Raw genomic sequence first — 16,964 nt, 5'->3', positions numbered from 1 at the left:
GATCATTATGGTGGAGGACCATGAAGTTTCACAGAATGTGTTTCAAAAGAGTGTATTAAGACACGTGTATACAAAATAACACAATCCTGCTTTCACAAGGCAGATGCAACTATTGTCATTAAGCAAATGCTCGTACCAAGGGCAATTTACAGTAAGTACATTCAACTAAGGCAGGGGAGACAACAACAACATCACAATCACAACAATACTGTATATCATGATCACAAAAATATACCACAATCACAAAAATGTATCGCAATCACAATGTTTCACAATCACAAAAACATATGCACCACAATTACAAAAACATATCACAATCAGAAAAACGTCACAATCACAAAAACATATTGCAATCACAAAAACATATTAGAATCAGCCCTCCCATTTTCCATGCTAGAGGTGCTGAAGAATGTCAGACTGCTCTGTTCTCTGTGCACCCAATCCGGTGCATGTGTATTTGCACTGGGAGAAGACTGCTTCTCCCTGCCTTCTCTGTTCCTACACTGAACCGCATAATTGGTTTTGGGAAACTTCAGCGGCAAATAAACAGTGGGATGGGAAAGATGTTCTCTTCAAAGGCTTTCACTGTGTGAATCCATTCTGTCGACTGGAAAGCTTTATGAGTTAAGGATCCTTGCCTCGCACATTTGTATTTGCTTCTTTTGCAGTAGGCAATTGCACATTGCCAATTTGCTCGTGTGAAAGGATTGATTTTCAGTTTGCCCACTCAACTGAATGAAATGCTCTGCTTTTTTTTTTTTTTTTTTGCAAAACTTGCAAACTGAGCTGCCCTGGTTTCCTCAGGTGTCTGTCAAATGAACTCCTCCCAAGAATGCAGCAGGTGCTGACAGGGTGCTATTTGTCATCAGTGAGAGATGTTCCTGTATTATTGTATGACCTACAGAGCACCACTGGCTTGGAGTTAAGATCTGAAGACATCAAGATTAATTTTTTCATAATTTACTGTTTCCTCAAAATTGTGTAGACAAAATCAAGGAATAAAATGTATTTGTTATAATTGAATTAGCATGCTTATAAGTTCACAGACAGACATATTACCCAATTAAAATGTAATATTTCTCTTGGTACTATATCATAATTAGATGGCAGTGCCATATGTTAATAGGCTTGCCATTAATAATGGAACAGCCCATAACAGCATACAGATTTCATTTCACATATACATATAGGTTTATTCATTTTAGCCAGGAGAACTGACAATTGGGTACTTATCTCTGATGTAACGTAGCTATTCTTGATCACCACCCTCCTACATGATCTGGGTGTTTATAAGGACCTGAGCAATGAAAAATGCCGCCATTTGATTTTAATTTTAAATTGGAACACCAATGACCTGGCTGAGGTGAAAAAATAACCTTTTTTTTGTCTGTAACTAGCATGATATAACACTGCCACCTACTGGAATTATAGTGCATAGCAGGACAAACCAGGCTCCCGTTGTCTGTTGAACAGAATGAATCTTGAGAATAGCGTCGGTGCTACCTGAGGTACTTTAAGTGGTGGCGCACTGTTGTGAAGGCCGCTGGTAATGACCTGCCTTCTTGCTTCACACAGGAGCTGTATTCCCAGTCCTATGACACCGTGGGCGTGATGTTTGCCTCCATCCCAGGCTTCGCCGACTTCTACTCCCAAACCGAGATGAACAACCAGGGCGTCGAATGCCTGCGCCTCTTGAATGAGATCATCGCTGACTTTGATGAGGTAACCCTTGGGGAAGTGACTCATCGTTTGCCTTCACATTTCTGTTGCGTGTACCTTTATAATGTGCCTCGTTTTATGTCCTTGAACGTAGCACGATTCTAATGTTTGCTGTAAATTCCTGTTTTAAACAAACTGCTCTATTAATTTCTATGCCCAGTTAATATCCTCATAGCCTTTGGCCTTTGGAAACAGTATGATATTCTTTATTTATTTGCATTTGTTTTTGCAGTTGCTGGGTGAAGACCGATTTCAAGACATTGAGAAGATAAAGACCATTGGTAGTACATACATGGCAGTTTCAGGGTTGTCACCTGAAAAACAGGTAAAAAATCAATACTGAAGAGAGTTTAAATTAAAAATGTGTTGTACAACTTTAATTCAATGAACCAATCTTTACAATCTTTATAACTTTATACAATCTTTTGTGGAAAGCATAGCATCCCTAAGTAAAATTGAAGTATACCATTTTATATTTTAACTTTACTCCACCATTTACTTGCCTCATATCTTAGTACGATACTCCCATTAGCCAGTACTCCCGCATAGGCCTGTATTATCTATGAGAACATAATTTCTTAATATAAATTAAAAAGCATCATATTCATTTCTATTTATTTGGACCAATGACAGCACTTCAAAAGCAAAACTTTGTGTCAAATTATTGATTGACTTTTTTCGTAAGGTAATTAGCCATGTAATAAGTGTGATAATGCACCCCGAGGCACTCTGCTATCGGGAAATAATTTATCTTCACAGAGGCAACCCCCTCTTTGCTTTGCGCCAGGTTCCTCGCATCTGTGTCTTCATTTTACAGTTACGCTTATAGTTTGCAGAAGTATGCTATTTTATGCTTCACTGGAAGCAAAATGAAAGTTTATATAATTATACTTCAAGTGTCCTAAAGTATACACATTTTTCACATGGGGCTACATTTATAGCAGCACAATAGAGCTGTACATTATAAACCATGAAAAAATCTATAAAGGCTTTATTACACATTTATAGAAGAATGTCAATGGGAATAAATTACAAATGGCTGAATGAAATGGAATGCCATTGAATATGGTCTCTACGTCGGCTCTAAGTATTAAAAAGTCAGAGGGCACATAGACTGCTTGTTTACCAAGACCCATTAAACATACTTTCTGCTGTCAATTGCTTGTTTGGTTGATACAGTATACTAAACGTTAAATGCCTACCTGGAGTCCAATTGATGTTATTCTCTAAAATGCATTTCAGCAAAGTGATATATGTTAAATTAGAAGTGTAGGTTTTCTGCTAACAGCCTTTAAGGTCTTCTTTAAGACCATTGCTAATGTCACATGATTTTGTTCTTCCAATCAGAAATAAGCTATCCTTTCTCCTCTCTATATGTGCCAATACAGCAATGTGAGGACAAGTGGGGTCACTTGTGTGCCCTCGCTGACTTTGCCATCGCCCTGAATGAGAGCATCCAGGAGATCAACAAGCATTCCTTCAACAATTTTGAGCTGCGTATCGGTAAGATATTCTGCTGTCATATCCATCTGCCATTTAAAATGGCGGGAACAGTATTTTGTTTTTATTATTTATATTTAATTATGAGTCATAGTTTATGTTACTATATTATATTTTTCTTTTCTGTTTAAATTTAAACTCTGATTAAATTCCTTTATTAAAGAGTTTGTGCCAATTATGATCAAATGCTGTTGATTGGAGTCTACAGTAATGTGTGACTGTATTCGGTGAATAGTACAAATCAACCCGTGCCTCACAGTGCTATTGCTTCTTAGTAAAACTGCTCAGTTTTGTGCATTCAAGGATCAGTCTGTCTGATATATGCATTGTCCATAACTTCAGTAATGTATTCACGTACATACACAAGGCCCTGTAACAGAAATCCAAGTCCTCAAAGGCTGAGAACTGCTGGTTTCCTACCCTTCCAATACCTGGGTGTCAGGTGTGAAGACAGTCTGGCCAATCAGTAGCACTAATTATTCAATTAATTGCCTGGGAGAAAAGAGAACCAGAGCTGAATTTGTATCCATGACAGACTAAAATGTTGCTAGAATAGGCAGGATTTAATTCCAGACTGCAGCGCTTGTCGGTTTTCCAAAAACTAGTGATTTAATGCACCATATTTTATATACATTATTTAACAACATTGTGATTTCCTGCAAAGGCAGAAGCCATAATAATACTAAATTCACTGTTGATAGTTGAGGACAAAGCACATGAACTTGAATGACGCCCTTGCTAGCAGTAGACTTGAGTTTTGATGCATTTTGTGTTTTATTTTGTTGTGTTAAAGTAACATTGAAAATAATGACTTAATAACATCAAGACTGCATTCCTGTTGGGCTCATAAATACTAACTGAAAATTTTCCTGAGAATGGCTTTCATTCTGAATGTGAAATGCGATTTATAAGGTGAAAAAGTGTCAGTTCATTTGGTAATATACTGTAAGTAGTTACAGTACTTTTCAGTAAAGTTGTTTAGCTCATTGTAATTTGGCATGTTGTAGTGTAAGTGCTGCATGATAAGTGTCTCCCTGCTGCCTCTACAGGTATTGCACATGGTTCCGTTGTTGCCGGGGTAATCGGTGCCAAGAAGCCGCAGTACGACATCTGGGGCAAGACGGTGAATCTGGCGAGCCGCATGGACAGCACCGGCGTCAGCGGCAAGATCCAAGTGCCTGAGGATACGTACCTCATCCTGAAGGAGCGCGGCTTCGCCTTTGAGTACCGAGGCGAGATCTACGTCAAGGGCATCAGCGAGCAGGAGGGCAAGATCCGCACCCACTTCCTGCTGGGGCGGGTCCAGCCCAACCCGCTCATCCTGCAGCCACGCAGGCTCACGGGCCAGTACTCGCTGGCCGCCGTGGTGCTGGGCCTGGTGCAGTCGCTCAACCGCCAGAAGCAGAAGCAGATCCTCAACGAGAACAACAACTCGGGCATCATGAAGGGACACTACAACCGCAGGACGCTGCTGGCGGCCGCGGGGCCCGAGGCGTCCGCACACGCCCACGGTCACGCTCACGCCCACGGCCACACCGAGGCCGCCGACAAGGCGGAGCTGCCGTAAGGCTCCGCCCTCTATTTTCTGTCCAGGTTTTTTTTTTCCGCCCATCCGATGTCAGCGTTCCATTTTTTGTATTTCTTTTATATATGAAAACACAATAAAATGGGTTTAATTTTTTTATAAATGGGGCCTGTGTTTTGTGTGGTGGTGACACGGTGCTTGTCGTTTTCAGCCTTACCATGGGAGGACATGTTAAAGAGTTTAAGTGTCATTTAGTTAACACCAGAGAATCACATTCTTCAGCATTAAAAAGTTTCAACATGCTGGTTACATTCAGTGAATTTAAGGACTGAAAGGAAATCTACATCAAGGGGCTTTATTAAAAGTGTGGTGTGTTAACATAATTAGAGCCACATTTACAGTTTTCATGAAATCTCTGGGTAAAGTCATATAAATACAGGCAAAAACAAAAAAAATGGGATGGGCATGTGTGGGGTAAACATCTGATGTAAAACATAATGGGTTAGAGAAGAGTGGATCACCAATATTACATGAGATTATATCCAGCACTGTTTCACAGAAGGAATGTACTGTAGGACTGTAGGTTTTAAGAGAAACTGCTCTTGGAAAGATTCTTGCCACATCTAATGGTTTGAGGGTCAGAAAGGCAGCATTCACACAACACGCAATAAACTCAAGCAGGTGATGAATGCATGGAACTCTGACACAACAATTACATGGTGCTCACAAACAATAACCCATAAAGCAGCAAATGAAGTAACAGGAAGGCTAAAAGTGTTTCAGCGTTCTCTGTTACCCGTCAGAATGAGTGTTATGTAGTCTAATACACTGAGCAGACACAGGATGAATGCCAGACAACAGAAAAGTGTCATTTTTCTTATGGGCCTGATTACAAGGTAACTGAAAGATGAAATGAGAAGATTGCTGTAATTACTTGAATAATAATTTGACACATTGCTTGACACAGAAGGTCATTCAACCCCTAGGGGGTAGAAGACTGAAATGCATAGCCTATAACACCCCACATGTGCTCTTTTTACTTGATGCCATCCATACCTAGTGTTCATAATAACTCCTGTCAGAGCAGTGTCAAGGTAAGTAATAGTACAGATTCTGATCATTTATAGTAACTATAAAATTATATATGCCACACTTCCAACACTGATGAAGTCCACAAGTTAATATAAAGTTGTAAAAATCTTTTTCAGATATTTACATTCATGGGCATAGAGGCAAACACATCAATGGTTCACTGAGTTTGATTTTATTTAGTTTTTCTGGATCCATGTGTATGAATTTCAAGTGAGCCAACCATGCACAATAAATGTATGGCCGCTTATTAGACAGTTGTGATATTTTGCTGTACTTTGGCTTATACTTATTCTTAAATTCATACTTGCGCACATTTGCCCAAACTAACTGATTCCGGAGCCACAGTCAGAGCACTAAATTTGTTGTTGGGTCTAATATTAGATGGATAGCGTTCTGTCATTATTGAGTTGTGTAAGATTCCTTGAGAGGAATTACTGCTCCGAAGCGACACATTCCAGGTGTGGGCCTGGTGACTGGAACTAATCTCCACCACGGGTGCTGATGCATAGGCTGCCGCCACAATTATCAGCGGATGTCTGCTAGCCCCCGTTGTATTATGGGAAAGATGGCAATAATACTGCACATCACAGACACCTGCTGCAATGCGATAAACCTGACGGCTGTCACATCGAGGATATGAAGCTCCTTTTTTTTTCCAACACAGAAGGTAATGGAAAAAATGGAAGGTTCTGCTCATATGCAAGGCTCCACAATAGACGTGTGAATTAATACATGCAATCTAATCTAGAATCTAGTAGCCTATGTGCACCGCATGTTCTCATGGAAGCCATGCGATGAGAAGAGATTTCCAATTTTTCTCCAGCTGCTAAACCCACCCTGTGCAGCTTCACAATCTTGGCAGCAAGATGGCAGCCCTGAGCCTCCTCGTTCTTCTAGATCTGTTTTATGTGGAAAGCATATTCACCCCACCATCAGAACACAGGCGGGAATGGATGCAATACTTAATAGCCTTTGCCAACACAAATTAAGATTAGTAGCATTAAGAAAATTCTTTTTGTTGCCTTTTTTAGAATTAATAATAATTGGCCTGATGTATCAGGTTTGTACCATTTAGCTGAGAATAAGTATTGGTTTATGGGAGGAGTACATTACAAACTAACTCACAAAATCAATTTTAATTTGTGGCTAAGATGGAGAGAACAACAAAGCAGTATTTAAGCATTGCCTTAGCAGGCAATCCATTGCATTTGTGATTCATTAATATGTGGCTTTGTACAAATAATATATTCAGATTAATTCACATCCTTGCAACTTTTAAACTTACAAAGTCATTGAAATATCACCTCACAAAACACGCATCTTATAAAACAATGAATTGTATTTTTTATATTTTGATGTATGTATTGCAATTGAATGTGTAGTTTTAATGGTCCAAATGCCTGTTACTGAATGTAGAAAGGATTTCATCTTTATTAAATCTTAAACATTTAGGTCATTTTCAACATGAAAGAGACACCAGCCACTCCTTTCAACTTGAAGACCGGGTATGGAGGGTTGCCACAAATGCAGCTATTTGGGGTTTGCTGATTTGTTTACACACACTGAAAACTAGGGGTGTGCCCCATTACTTTTAACTCTTCACCTCCTTTCCTCCCCTCCCCCACTACCACTCGTCTCCTACCAGACAGGAGAGAAGGGGAGGAGACAATTTTGAAGCCAACGCAGTTCTGTGCCCTCGTCTTCTCCAATATTGGGACACTAGAGGGAGGGATGACGCAAAGATCCGATTCCAGGGCATGGAGGAGACGAGATGGTAGGGGAGGAAAAAAGATGCATTTTTTGAGTATTGGGATGCACCCCTAGAACATACTATGGCCTTAACACATGGTAAAGACAGTTTCTTACCAGCAGATGGTGCCCAAGACACAGATCAGAGTCAGTACAAGATTTTTTTATGATTCATGTATTTATTTGCAATGTGCATGAATATACATGCATATTATGATGTTATTATTGTTATTATGAGATGTATAGATTCCAGAACCTTTAAATGTAAAATAAAACAGCAATTATTTAATCGGATCTTATCACTGAAAGCATACCACAATGTTTGGAAAAAAAAAGAAAACATTATTTCTCCACAAGATGGCAGACGAAACTACCTTGAAACCACTCCTTTAGCTTATTTTATTTAAGGCTGTAAAAATGTAATGCTCACTGTATCATAGGTGTATGTCTGTAGAAAACAATACTTCTTGACCTAACATGCTCAATTGAAGCCTTTCAACTGTCCCAAGTTGGTTTCCTTTTAAATGGAAGCCACTACTTGATGTGTGCTATAACAAGGTATAGCTACAAGTCACAATGTGTAAAATGTAAATATGTGAAAATTTGAAAGTGTTTTAAGGAGGTTTGGATTGAGATAATGAACGGGCAGTTACAATCATATTACTTAAGTCAAATTGAGACTGTTTGTGACTAAGTATCAGAGCAGGTCCAATGAACCAGCTTGAAGTTCAGATCACTACAGCCCCCTTAGAGATCTACTGTAGAATGAATTTCAGACCTTATTCTTGGGAACACCACGTGAAGTGGGAATCTTCCATTATTTATTAATATTATTTGTTATTAATTTAATAAGAAAAAATTTTAATTACATTCAAAAATTATCATGTTAAATATTGGTTAATATTTTATCAAAAAGTATTTTCTATTGCGTATACATATAGATGTTGCGTATACATTTACCCGGATGAGATAATAAAGTTAAAGTTGGTCTGATGTGTATTTAATTTTGATTCCACTGTAAGACCCACTGCTTACACACACACACACACACACACACACACAGTCCCATGTAGCATGAGATATGGAAACATTAATAATGTCAGATTGTAGGTGCGATGATGCCACAACAGATGTTCAGTTACAGTCGATACAGATACAGTCTTATGCCGTTTGGATAAGACCATCCTCCAAATGGATGAATAAAATAAAGAATATCCTTTTAAAATGTGATATTAAAAGGATCACCTTTTTAACTTTTTAAATGAAATACTGTTATATGATGAAATTGAGGTACAACAGTGGCTGGCTTCAATTTAAATTGTGTTGAGTAGCTTGTGAGACATCGGGAGTGTCTTAGGCACCCTTCCCTAGAAAGAAAGAGCCAATAAAGAGTACAGAACCCATGCTGATGGCAAATGGAGTGCAGGGAACGAGAGCCATCACCTCTGACCCCGGACCCATAGAGTTACCCAATCATAAAACACAAACCCATTAAATGCTGACAGGATTGTGTGCCAGACCCTGCTCAATAAGTTAAAGCAACAAAGAACAATGGTCAGTGAATAGCAGGTCGATCAGCTAGAATACCCTGTGGTCTGATAAACTGACATCATGAATGCCTGGTAATTGAGTCTCCCTGCCGAAGGCGTCTCATGCAGACGGATATGCCAGGACTGGAAGTTTCTTGGAAGGTCTGCATGGATATTATTTGTTTATCATGGTCAAATGGTCAGTTGGAGCTTTTAAACAACCACCAAAGAAGAAACCTGGCAGAACGGCCAGTTTGCATGAAAGCAGTGCCCTTGCAAGGTTTGCATCTCTGTGGGTTTGCCGAGCCCTTTCATTGCCCACACATTTTCTCAGATCTTTCTGATTCCTGAGCACACTGCAACCTTTTTTCTGGGGGTGCAGTTGCCTACCTGAGTTGTGAACTTGGCATCCATGGGGCTGAATGTCTAAATGATGCCCCAAGTCTCCTGTCTTAGCCTTGAAGGTACACAGTCTGACTGACGGAAAAATGCCTCTTTTAAAACGTCAGCCACAAGCCTACAATAATTTTAATTGCTTCCCTTTTCAGTTTTCTTTTCTGTGTGGCTAGTAGGAAAGAAAGAGAGAGTAAGAGAAAATGAGTTTAGTAATCATAGAAATTTGAATTCTATTGGTTTCTATTCGATTGGTTTTTCTTTCATATTTTCCATATGTGCAGCAAAAGCATATAGCCTGGGAATAAGATGCAGGATTGCAGATGCAGGATTCAATTAGGAATTCCACAAGTTCTCAGAGGATGTGGGATGAGCAGGAAGTCGTCAGGGCTGGATTATATCTCAGTCCACGCTTTGCAGTGCCCTCCTCGCCCAGCCCTCTTCCCTCTCGCCTCACGCGATGGGTTTCCATGGCAACTCCTCCCACCCACACGTTCCGCAATCCGCTGGAGGCTCCGCGCAGCCGCGCAGCCGTGCAGACGGGCGCCCAGCGCCGCCCCTCGGCTTTCTTCTGTAATAGGAAATCTATTCTGAGGTGGTCGGCCAAGACGAGGCAATAAATGCGATCATGATACCACATGCGCCTTGAGAATCATGGCGGTTCACTATAAATTTTCCCACACGCACCACGCACAATGACGTGAAAAACCCTTCTACATCTGATTGTCAGACAGACCGGGAGACGGGTACATTCTTTCATGCATGACTGTTTATATGTTACGGTCTTTCAGTCTGACATTCAACTGAATTTATGATACAATACATTTATTCATTCTTAGTAAATCATTGTTTTAATCCACAGTTAAGATTTTTATTTCTTTCTTTTTTTTACCAGAAAGAAGGTCAGGGTGTCAAGAATAAAATAGGTACAGCAATATCACACAAACTACAGGCAAATTTATGGTGAATGTTATAACCTTGAGTGAAATATCAGAATCTTGGCACCCAGCTTAATAACACATTTATTAATGTTCAACTAACCAACAATAATGAATTTTTAATATGTGTGTCATCAATTCTACTTGAAGAAAGAGTAACCACTACACATTTTCAATCAACAAATGCAAGCTTACATTTGTTTATAATCCTGCTTAATCCAAAAGGCAATTACATCTTTGATCAATTTGACCTTTTTAAAAAAAATTAAAAAAAAAAAAAACAAGCCCAACATATCTCCCTCTTTAGGGGACTTCCTTATTCAGCAGTGCAAACATTAATCCGTCTATTGACAGTATAGTTTGCAGAAGAACCTTTGTAATTGATTTTGCTACTTGTGGACCGAGTATTGTATTAATGGCTTTGCATGCTGGTAATGTCATTGACAAGTGCTTGGATTTTATGTCTTAACAACAATCTCAGCAACCTGATGGCTAGCCTCAAGTGCTTTCGCAGACTATGTTTTTGAGTACGCCCCCTTAGCATATTCACCTGTTTTTCAGTTTGTGAAATGAAAATAATGAAAATAATATTGGTCCTTTTTTAGCAAACAAGTAGGGAGATGTGTGAGTGTTCGTCTAGCCTAAAGACCAGCTCTGCCACAGACAGGGTGTCCTATGACACTGGCACACTTATTATGGATTGAGTTTTGGTGACAGGAGAAGATACATGCTAGAGTGTTTACATTCAAATCTGATACTGGGGGAATCAGAACCATGCTACATTCCGATGTGATTCAAATCAGATTTGTTCAGATCTTTTCCACACCCCATTTCTTGTGTTCAGACTACAACAATCATCAAATGGAAAATGTATTGGATATGTAAATGAGATATACCCCTGTATGAAACACAAGTGCAAGACTGTATTTGTTAGCTGGAGAGAGTTCTATGGCCTGCAAGGCAGTACTATTTGCTTCTTAAGTATTTTAATGAGCATCCGCCAGATATACGGCCAAACCATTTTACTTCTTTTACTTCTTGTTGACAAAGTAAAATGATTTGGCTGTATATCCCAAGTACTTTTTGTAACAGTAACCTAACGGGCAATGCGTCTGCTTGATACAACAAGAAAAAAAATATTATTTTTTAAAACTCAGATTATATACATTAAGTGTCTTTAAGTGATATGACATGACATGAAAATGAGGCACTGTACTCACAATATTTTAATCATACACAGTAGGTCAAGGGCAACGTTGCCTGCTGTTTCTGAATATCCCCCAGGGACTGAGCAGAGATGGAGATGCATAGTGTAGCCTGCTACTTGTATGAATATGAATGGGGGGGGAGTTATTCTACGTCACACAACAGCCGCCTCTTTGCATGTCACCACATTGCGTTGGCCAATCAGGTTTATCTATATGTCTCCCTCCACCCGAAAAGCAAAACTCAGTATTCCTAGCTGGCAGCTCTCTGTGGTAAATTGCGTTGCTGTTGCCACGGTGATGTGATTGACGCTCCGAGGTGGGACCACCAGGTGGGCGGGAGTGGCGGCTGAACAGAGCCAACCCATGTGCAGCTGATTGGTTGTGTCACGTTAGTCCCAGCCAATCCTGAAATCTATTCATGTAATGGATTTGGGGTTTAGGACAGCCTTCCTTTTAGTGGTGTTTAAAGGAACCAGTTGCAATCCTTGGGATAGTTTATTCACATACTGCCTGGCTGAGGACTGTTTGTGTGTACGTGTGTGTGTGTGTGTGTGTGTGTGTGTATGCGTGCGTGTGTGCGTATGTGTGAACACAGAGCGAGTAGAATAAGAGTAGGTCTGTTGTTGTGCTTTTCAGCACTTAAGCAGCTGTGCAGATTTGATGCAGAAATCACAAAGCATGATGTTTTGACAACTACATTACATGTGCTGTGTATGTTGTGTCATATGTAGATGCATTATTTTAGAGTTTTCTTTGTTTTATCATGTTTTCATTTTGGAGTAATAGTGCACTGCTAACTGATATTAGCCAGATGAGCAATAATTCACAAGCTGGGCCTTACCATAATTCAGTGAAGAACACATAAATATAAATGCACCCATGATTTCACACACACACACACACACATTAACATGCATTCCATGCAGATTCACTCAATATTGATTGGCAAGATTTATAACGGTCTATAAAATGATATTTTTGTGTTTGTCCTTACTGGAATCCTTAAAACATACACACCCTCTTATATCGTCCAGTAAAAAAAGACAAAAATTGATCTTAAATGTAACTTATTAACAAGAAGAGTTCCAGACCTTTGGCTCAATGTCATGTCTACAAAAAGAATTCTCAGCTGAAGCAAACTAGCTGATGTGGAGTGAAGTGAGTCTGGTACAAGCTACAATGATACAGAACATTTTCTGCATCTGAACATGCTGCCATTCTTGTGCCTGGGGATTGCTAAACATGTCAATGACTTGGCCAATGGGGCACGCATACAGCACAGCCAATGTAAATATTATAGTACACATCACTGCATTACTGATATATTTACAGTACAGTACATACAAACAAGGACATCATGGGAAATGAAATCAAATATGTCATTGATCTGTCGTTATTGAGTTTCAATAGTGGTCCTAGGGGAAAGCTTGAATCACATGCATGTGGTTCCTTGTGATACGTACTGTGTGCTTCATTGGACAATGACAGGCACTCCTGAATATTTCTGCCATCGCGAACGAGGCGCCCGTGTGTTTCTCCATATACTGAAGATCAAAGCTGAAGCCTGTCATATGTGAGAATTTACACGACCGTCTCTCTATCCTCAAAGATTCCATGCAGTGCCGTTTGCATGCAGCTCAAACATGCACATGCGCACATATTATACAGTTTCGACAGTCTGATGTCAAAATTAAACCCTGATGACTTTCTTCCTTTTTGGCATCTTGCAGTTGGCTCACAGCTAGTTGCAGGACATCATGTTTGGCTACGTCTGTAATGATTTTCTGCTATTAATGATAATGGCATCTACATCATTTGAGCTTCAGATATGGTTTGTCATTAATGTGGAAACCTAATTAACTTATTCATGCGCCATACTACGTAGTTACAGATTTCTAACAGATAAGGTCTTGTAGCTGCTGGCATCTGCAGCTCTCGCTCTTCCCTGGAGACCAGTGTCCTACATTTTACTGCCGTGCAGCAGTTATATAAGCACCACTGATGCTTCTGTGGCCTCATGTTGCTTAGCAACAAGCCTTGAAGCATCAACAGGTCTCTCTGGGATTGCTTCATGAATGACTACCTGGAAATCGGCAGGGTACGATGATGCAAATCAATTGAAAAAAGAGGAGGGACCACACCAACACCAACACAAAATGTTTGCTTTTATTATCCTGACATAGTGGTATGTTAATATGTATGTATTGCATTTGCATAATTGTTCATTCATTATTCATGAATATTTTTTCACTTCCCTCCAAAAGCAAGCAGAAGGCCTTACCTGACCAAAATTCAATCAAGCACCATTGTGAAATATATGACGCACGAAGCGAATGCTTACTTTCGTCTTATGAAATGACATCTGCCCTGAATGTTCTGAGATTTATTAATTTTTCCTGTTTCCTGTCTGAGTTAAGCGGTTTGGTAAAAGTTGCGAACAGTGCAACAGTAGAGAACGTTCAGCCACTTCGGATTTCATTTTTGATGGTGCATCAATCACACATCCTATGCAGCGCAGTCTGAATTCCCTGTGTTTTGGTCATTGCTCAGCCATTTACGAAGAATCACTACAGAGCTTATTCAGTCTTTCCTTTGTCTTGGAGTCACAACCGGGTCTCCAGATACTGTTTAAATATTAATCGGCCCTTCATGAATGATTAATAAACATTTTACTAGTCACTATCCATGGACCAGATTCTTTCATAATGCATATTCCTGAAATACGTACAATAAGTTGCCCATAATTCTCATATGTAGCATCATTCCATCAGTTTTGTTGATTTTTTATAAAATATTATGCAATGTATTTGTTGAGCATTTTTTAAGTGCATTTGACAACAACTGCTATCAGATATATTTTCCTCTAATTGTAAATAAATTTAAATAGAATTTTGCCTCACTCTGATGACAGCTTCTGATGACTGAGATTTGTCATTGAATGGCTCAGTGGACAACTGTACAGTTTTCCATTTTAAACATTTTTTATTTTGTACTATTGTGGCAGAAACCAGACCAAGACACTAAAGAAGCTGGGTGGATATATTGGTTCACATAACAAATTCCCTGTGAGAATAAATTAGTCTCACTAACTGAGGTTAGTCTAACACAGCGCAATAACTCATGCAGGCCACTGGAAATACTGTGTTCTGGCATGCTAACATTAAATATAATTGGTGGTTACCTGGGATTAGGACACAATGAATTTTGAGACATTTTGAGAATGTTTGTAGAGATTATCAGCTTATCCCTGTTCCCTCTGTTTTAACGTGTGTGGAATATTGCAAACATAAAATATATTTTTTCAGTAGGGCCTTACACATTTCCTCCTATCTACAGAGGGTTTTCCTATGCCACTGAGCCTACATTTGAATTGATTTTGTTTGAGGCATGTCACCAGATTGAACTTTTGCCATATCATGGACAGACTTCTGAACCAAGGCATCAAGAACTGATCTCTTGGCAACATCTGTCATGTTAAAGCTTGTGTTTTGTTCCATTTGACCTTTGGGCCACAGCAGATAAATGTACCATAGCGACTACTGTGGATTAATTAAATGCGTGCCCACAATTTAAGTATGTACTTTGTCACAATATTGTTTCCAAATGTTGCATTTTTTAAAAAAATGACCTAGCTTACATTCCATCCAGAAGGCTTGTGTTTATATATTTTCCTCCACCAGAGGGTGACATCTCATCAACGGCCTGCCGCACATGCTGCCGATGCCATTTGCTTTTAAATCATAAACGATATGGAATTCGCTCCCGCAAAGCCAAATCATCATTCCTTGTCAATGCAGCAAGCCAAAGTTTTCTCATAGATATAGAACAAGTGGGAGGCCACACACAGTTTTATAGCCGATGCTCACCCCCTCACCCCCACCCCCACCCCCACCTGCATCTCACACACCGCATCACGCGAGGTAATGGTTCCATAAATAATCTCAACAAGGGACGGTGGCTCGTGGACAAGTGGGGCACGTGCCATATCGGGAGTAGAGAAAGGGCATACATAAAAGGCGACCAAAGTGCCATAATAATTTGCAACAGCAGCGAGCGTAGAGCCCTTTATTGCCAGCCCTGTGCAAATCAGCCAGGCCCAGGCTGAAGCTTGCGAGTCCCCGGGGGCATGCTTGCACGGACTAGGCTGATGCACCATAATGTGCACAACTGGCTTTTCCATGTAGGATCCGAGACAGTGGAGCAGAAGACATGAGTAATACTCCTGTACCTCCCTTCAAAGATCTTTTGAGTGCTGTGGAATCAGGGACACATGCAAACCTTTCTTTTTCATTGCCTCACAATCCTAAGGTTTGACACAAAAATCGACATCAATATATGTTTATTGTAAAGGTAAACCATTGCTGTGCATGTCTTCACGAAAATGTCTGGGACAAGGTCAATATGTAGTTTGCATTTCAATGATTTCACATGCAGAAAATTAACACTCTTTTTGTGAGTGAATTCAGGGTTCATCGTCAGGTGTTCATCCAATTAAGAAGCACATCCCAAGCCACACCCCAAACTGCCAGACCCAGACATTCATATGCTCCATACAAAGCAAGGGAATGCTAGAAACAAAAGTATGTCAAACATGGTATACATTTGTTTTTATAACACACAGGCACACCGATAAGTGTGAGGCTTTAGCAAAAAAAAAATAGCATGTGTCTTAATAGCAATTTTAACTTTTAAGTGCAGTCTTGATTCTTTTTATTTGTTCAAACTGATTCAAACCAAATCAGGGAATCAATGGCATAGTCTTTACTCACTTTGTATATACACTTTTGTCGTTTGCTCGGAATGAGTGTCTGCCAAATGCTTGAACGTGAATGCAATTCAATGAATCAATGAACAACATTGCATACCACATTTTCCTCACCATGCCACTAGTCTAAAACCTGACTTCAAACCAGGCTACTCTGAATCTACAGAAAACCTCTTAGCCAGCCACGTGTTCAGGAATTGCTCAGTCAGCAAGACAATATGCAAATCCAAACACAAGAGTCAAATTTTCCCACCCACCCTGGCCCAGAATACTATATTATAAGCTTATATAACTCTCGTGTACTGATTCAGTGCGTAAGGGAGCCCATTTGTGGACTGGGAAATTCATCCCACTGTATTGGAACAGTTATGGAGACAGTAACCTGTGACCATAAGCCACCTAGGCTCTAACAACACATTTTTACTGGGCATTAGTATACCAGTTAATTAATACTAGTTAAATGCATGCTTTCAGACCTTCAGAGTCCCCTTTTCAGTCAAAATTACAACCATCATCTTCACAGTTTTTTAGTTGTTAGAAGATATT

The 16,964-nt window shown here is 39.7% G+C and overlaps 1 protein-coding gene across 2 annotated transcripts in view; it reads left to right on the top strand.

Moving 5' to 3' along the window:
- adcy8 (adenylate cyclase 8 (brain)) overlaps window positions 1-4,866 on the top strand; it is a 64,433-nt gene extending 59,567 nt beyond the window's left edge. For both annotated transcript variants that reach the window (XM_035431059.1, XM_035431060.1), the window contains 4 exons: window positions 1,576-1,722; window positions 1,952-2,044; window positions 3,108-3,222; window positions 4,269-4,866. In XM_035431059.1, coding sequence (XP_035286950.1) covers window positions 1,576-1,722; window positions 1,952-2,044; window positions 3,108-3,222; window positions 4,269-4,786 — 873 coding nt within the window. In that variant the 3' untranslated portion in view covers window positions 4,787-4,866. The remainder of the gene's footprint in view (window positions 1-1,575; window positions 1,723-1,951; window positions 2,045-3,107; window positions 3,223-4,268) is intronic.
- The last annotated feature ends 12,098 nt before the right edge of the window (window positions 4,867-16,964 follow it).

Source organism: Anguilla anguilla, chromosome 8 (genome assembly GCF_013347855.1).
Source record: "Anguilla anguilla isolate fAngAng1 chromosome 8, fAngAng1.pri, whole genome shotgun sequence".
Lineage (NCBI taxonomy): Eukaryota > Metazoa > Chordata > Actinopteri > Anguilliformes > Anguillidae > Anguilla > Anguilla anguilla.
This window is presented reverse-complemented; position numbering and strand designations above follow the sequence as displayed.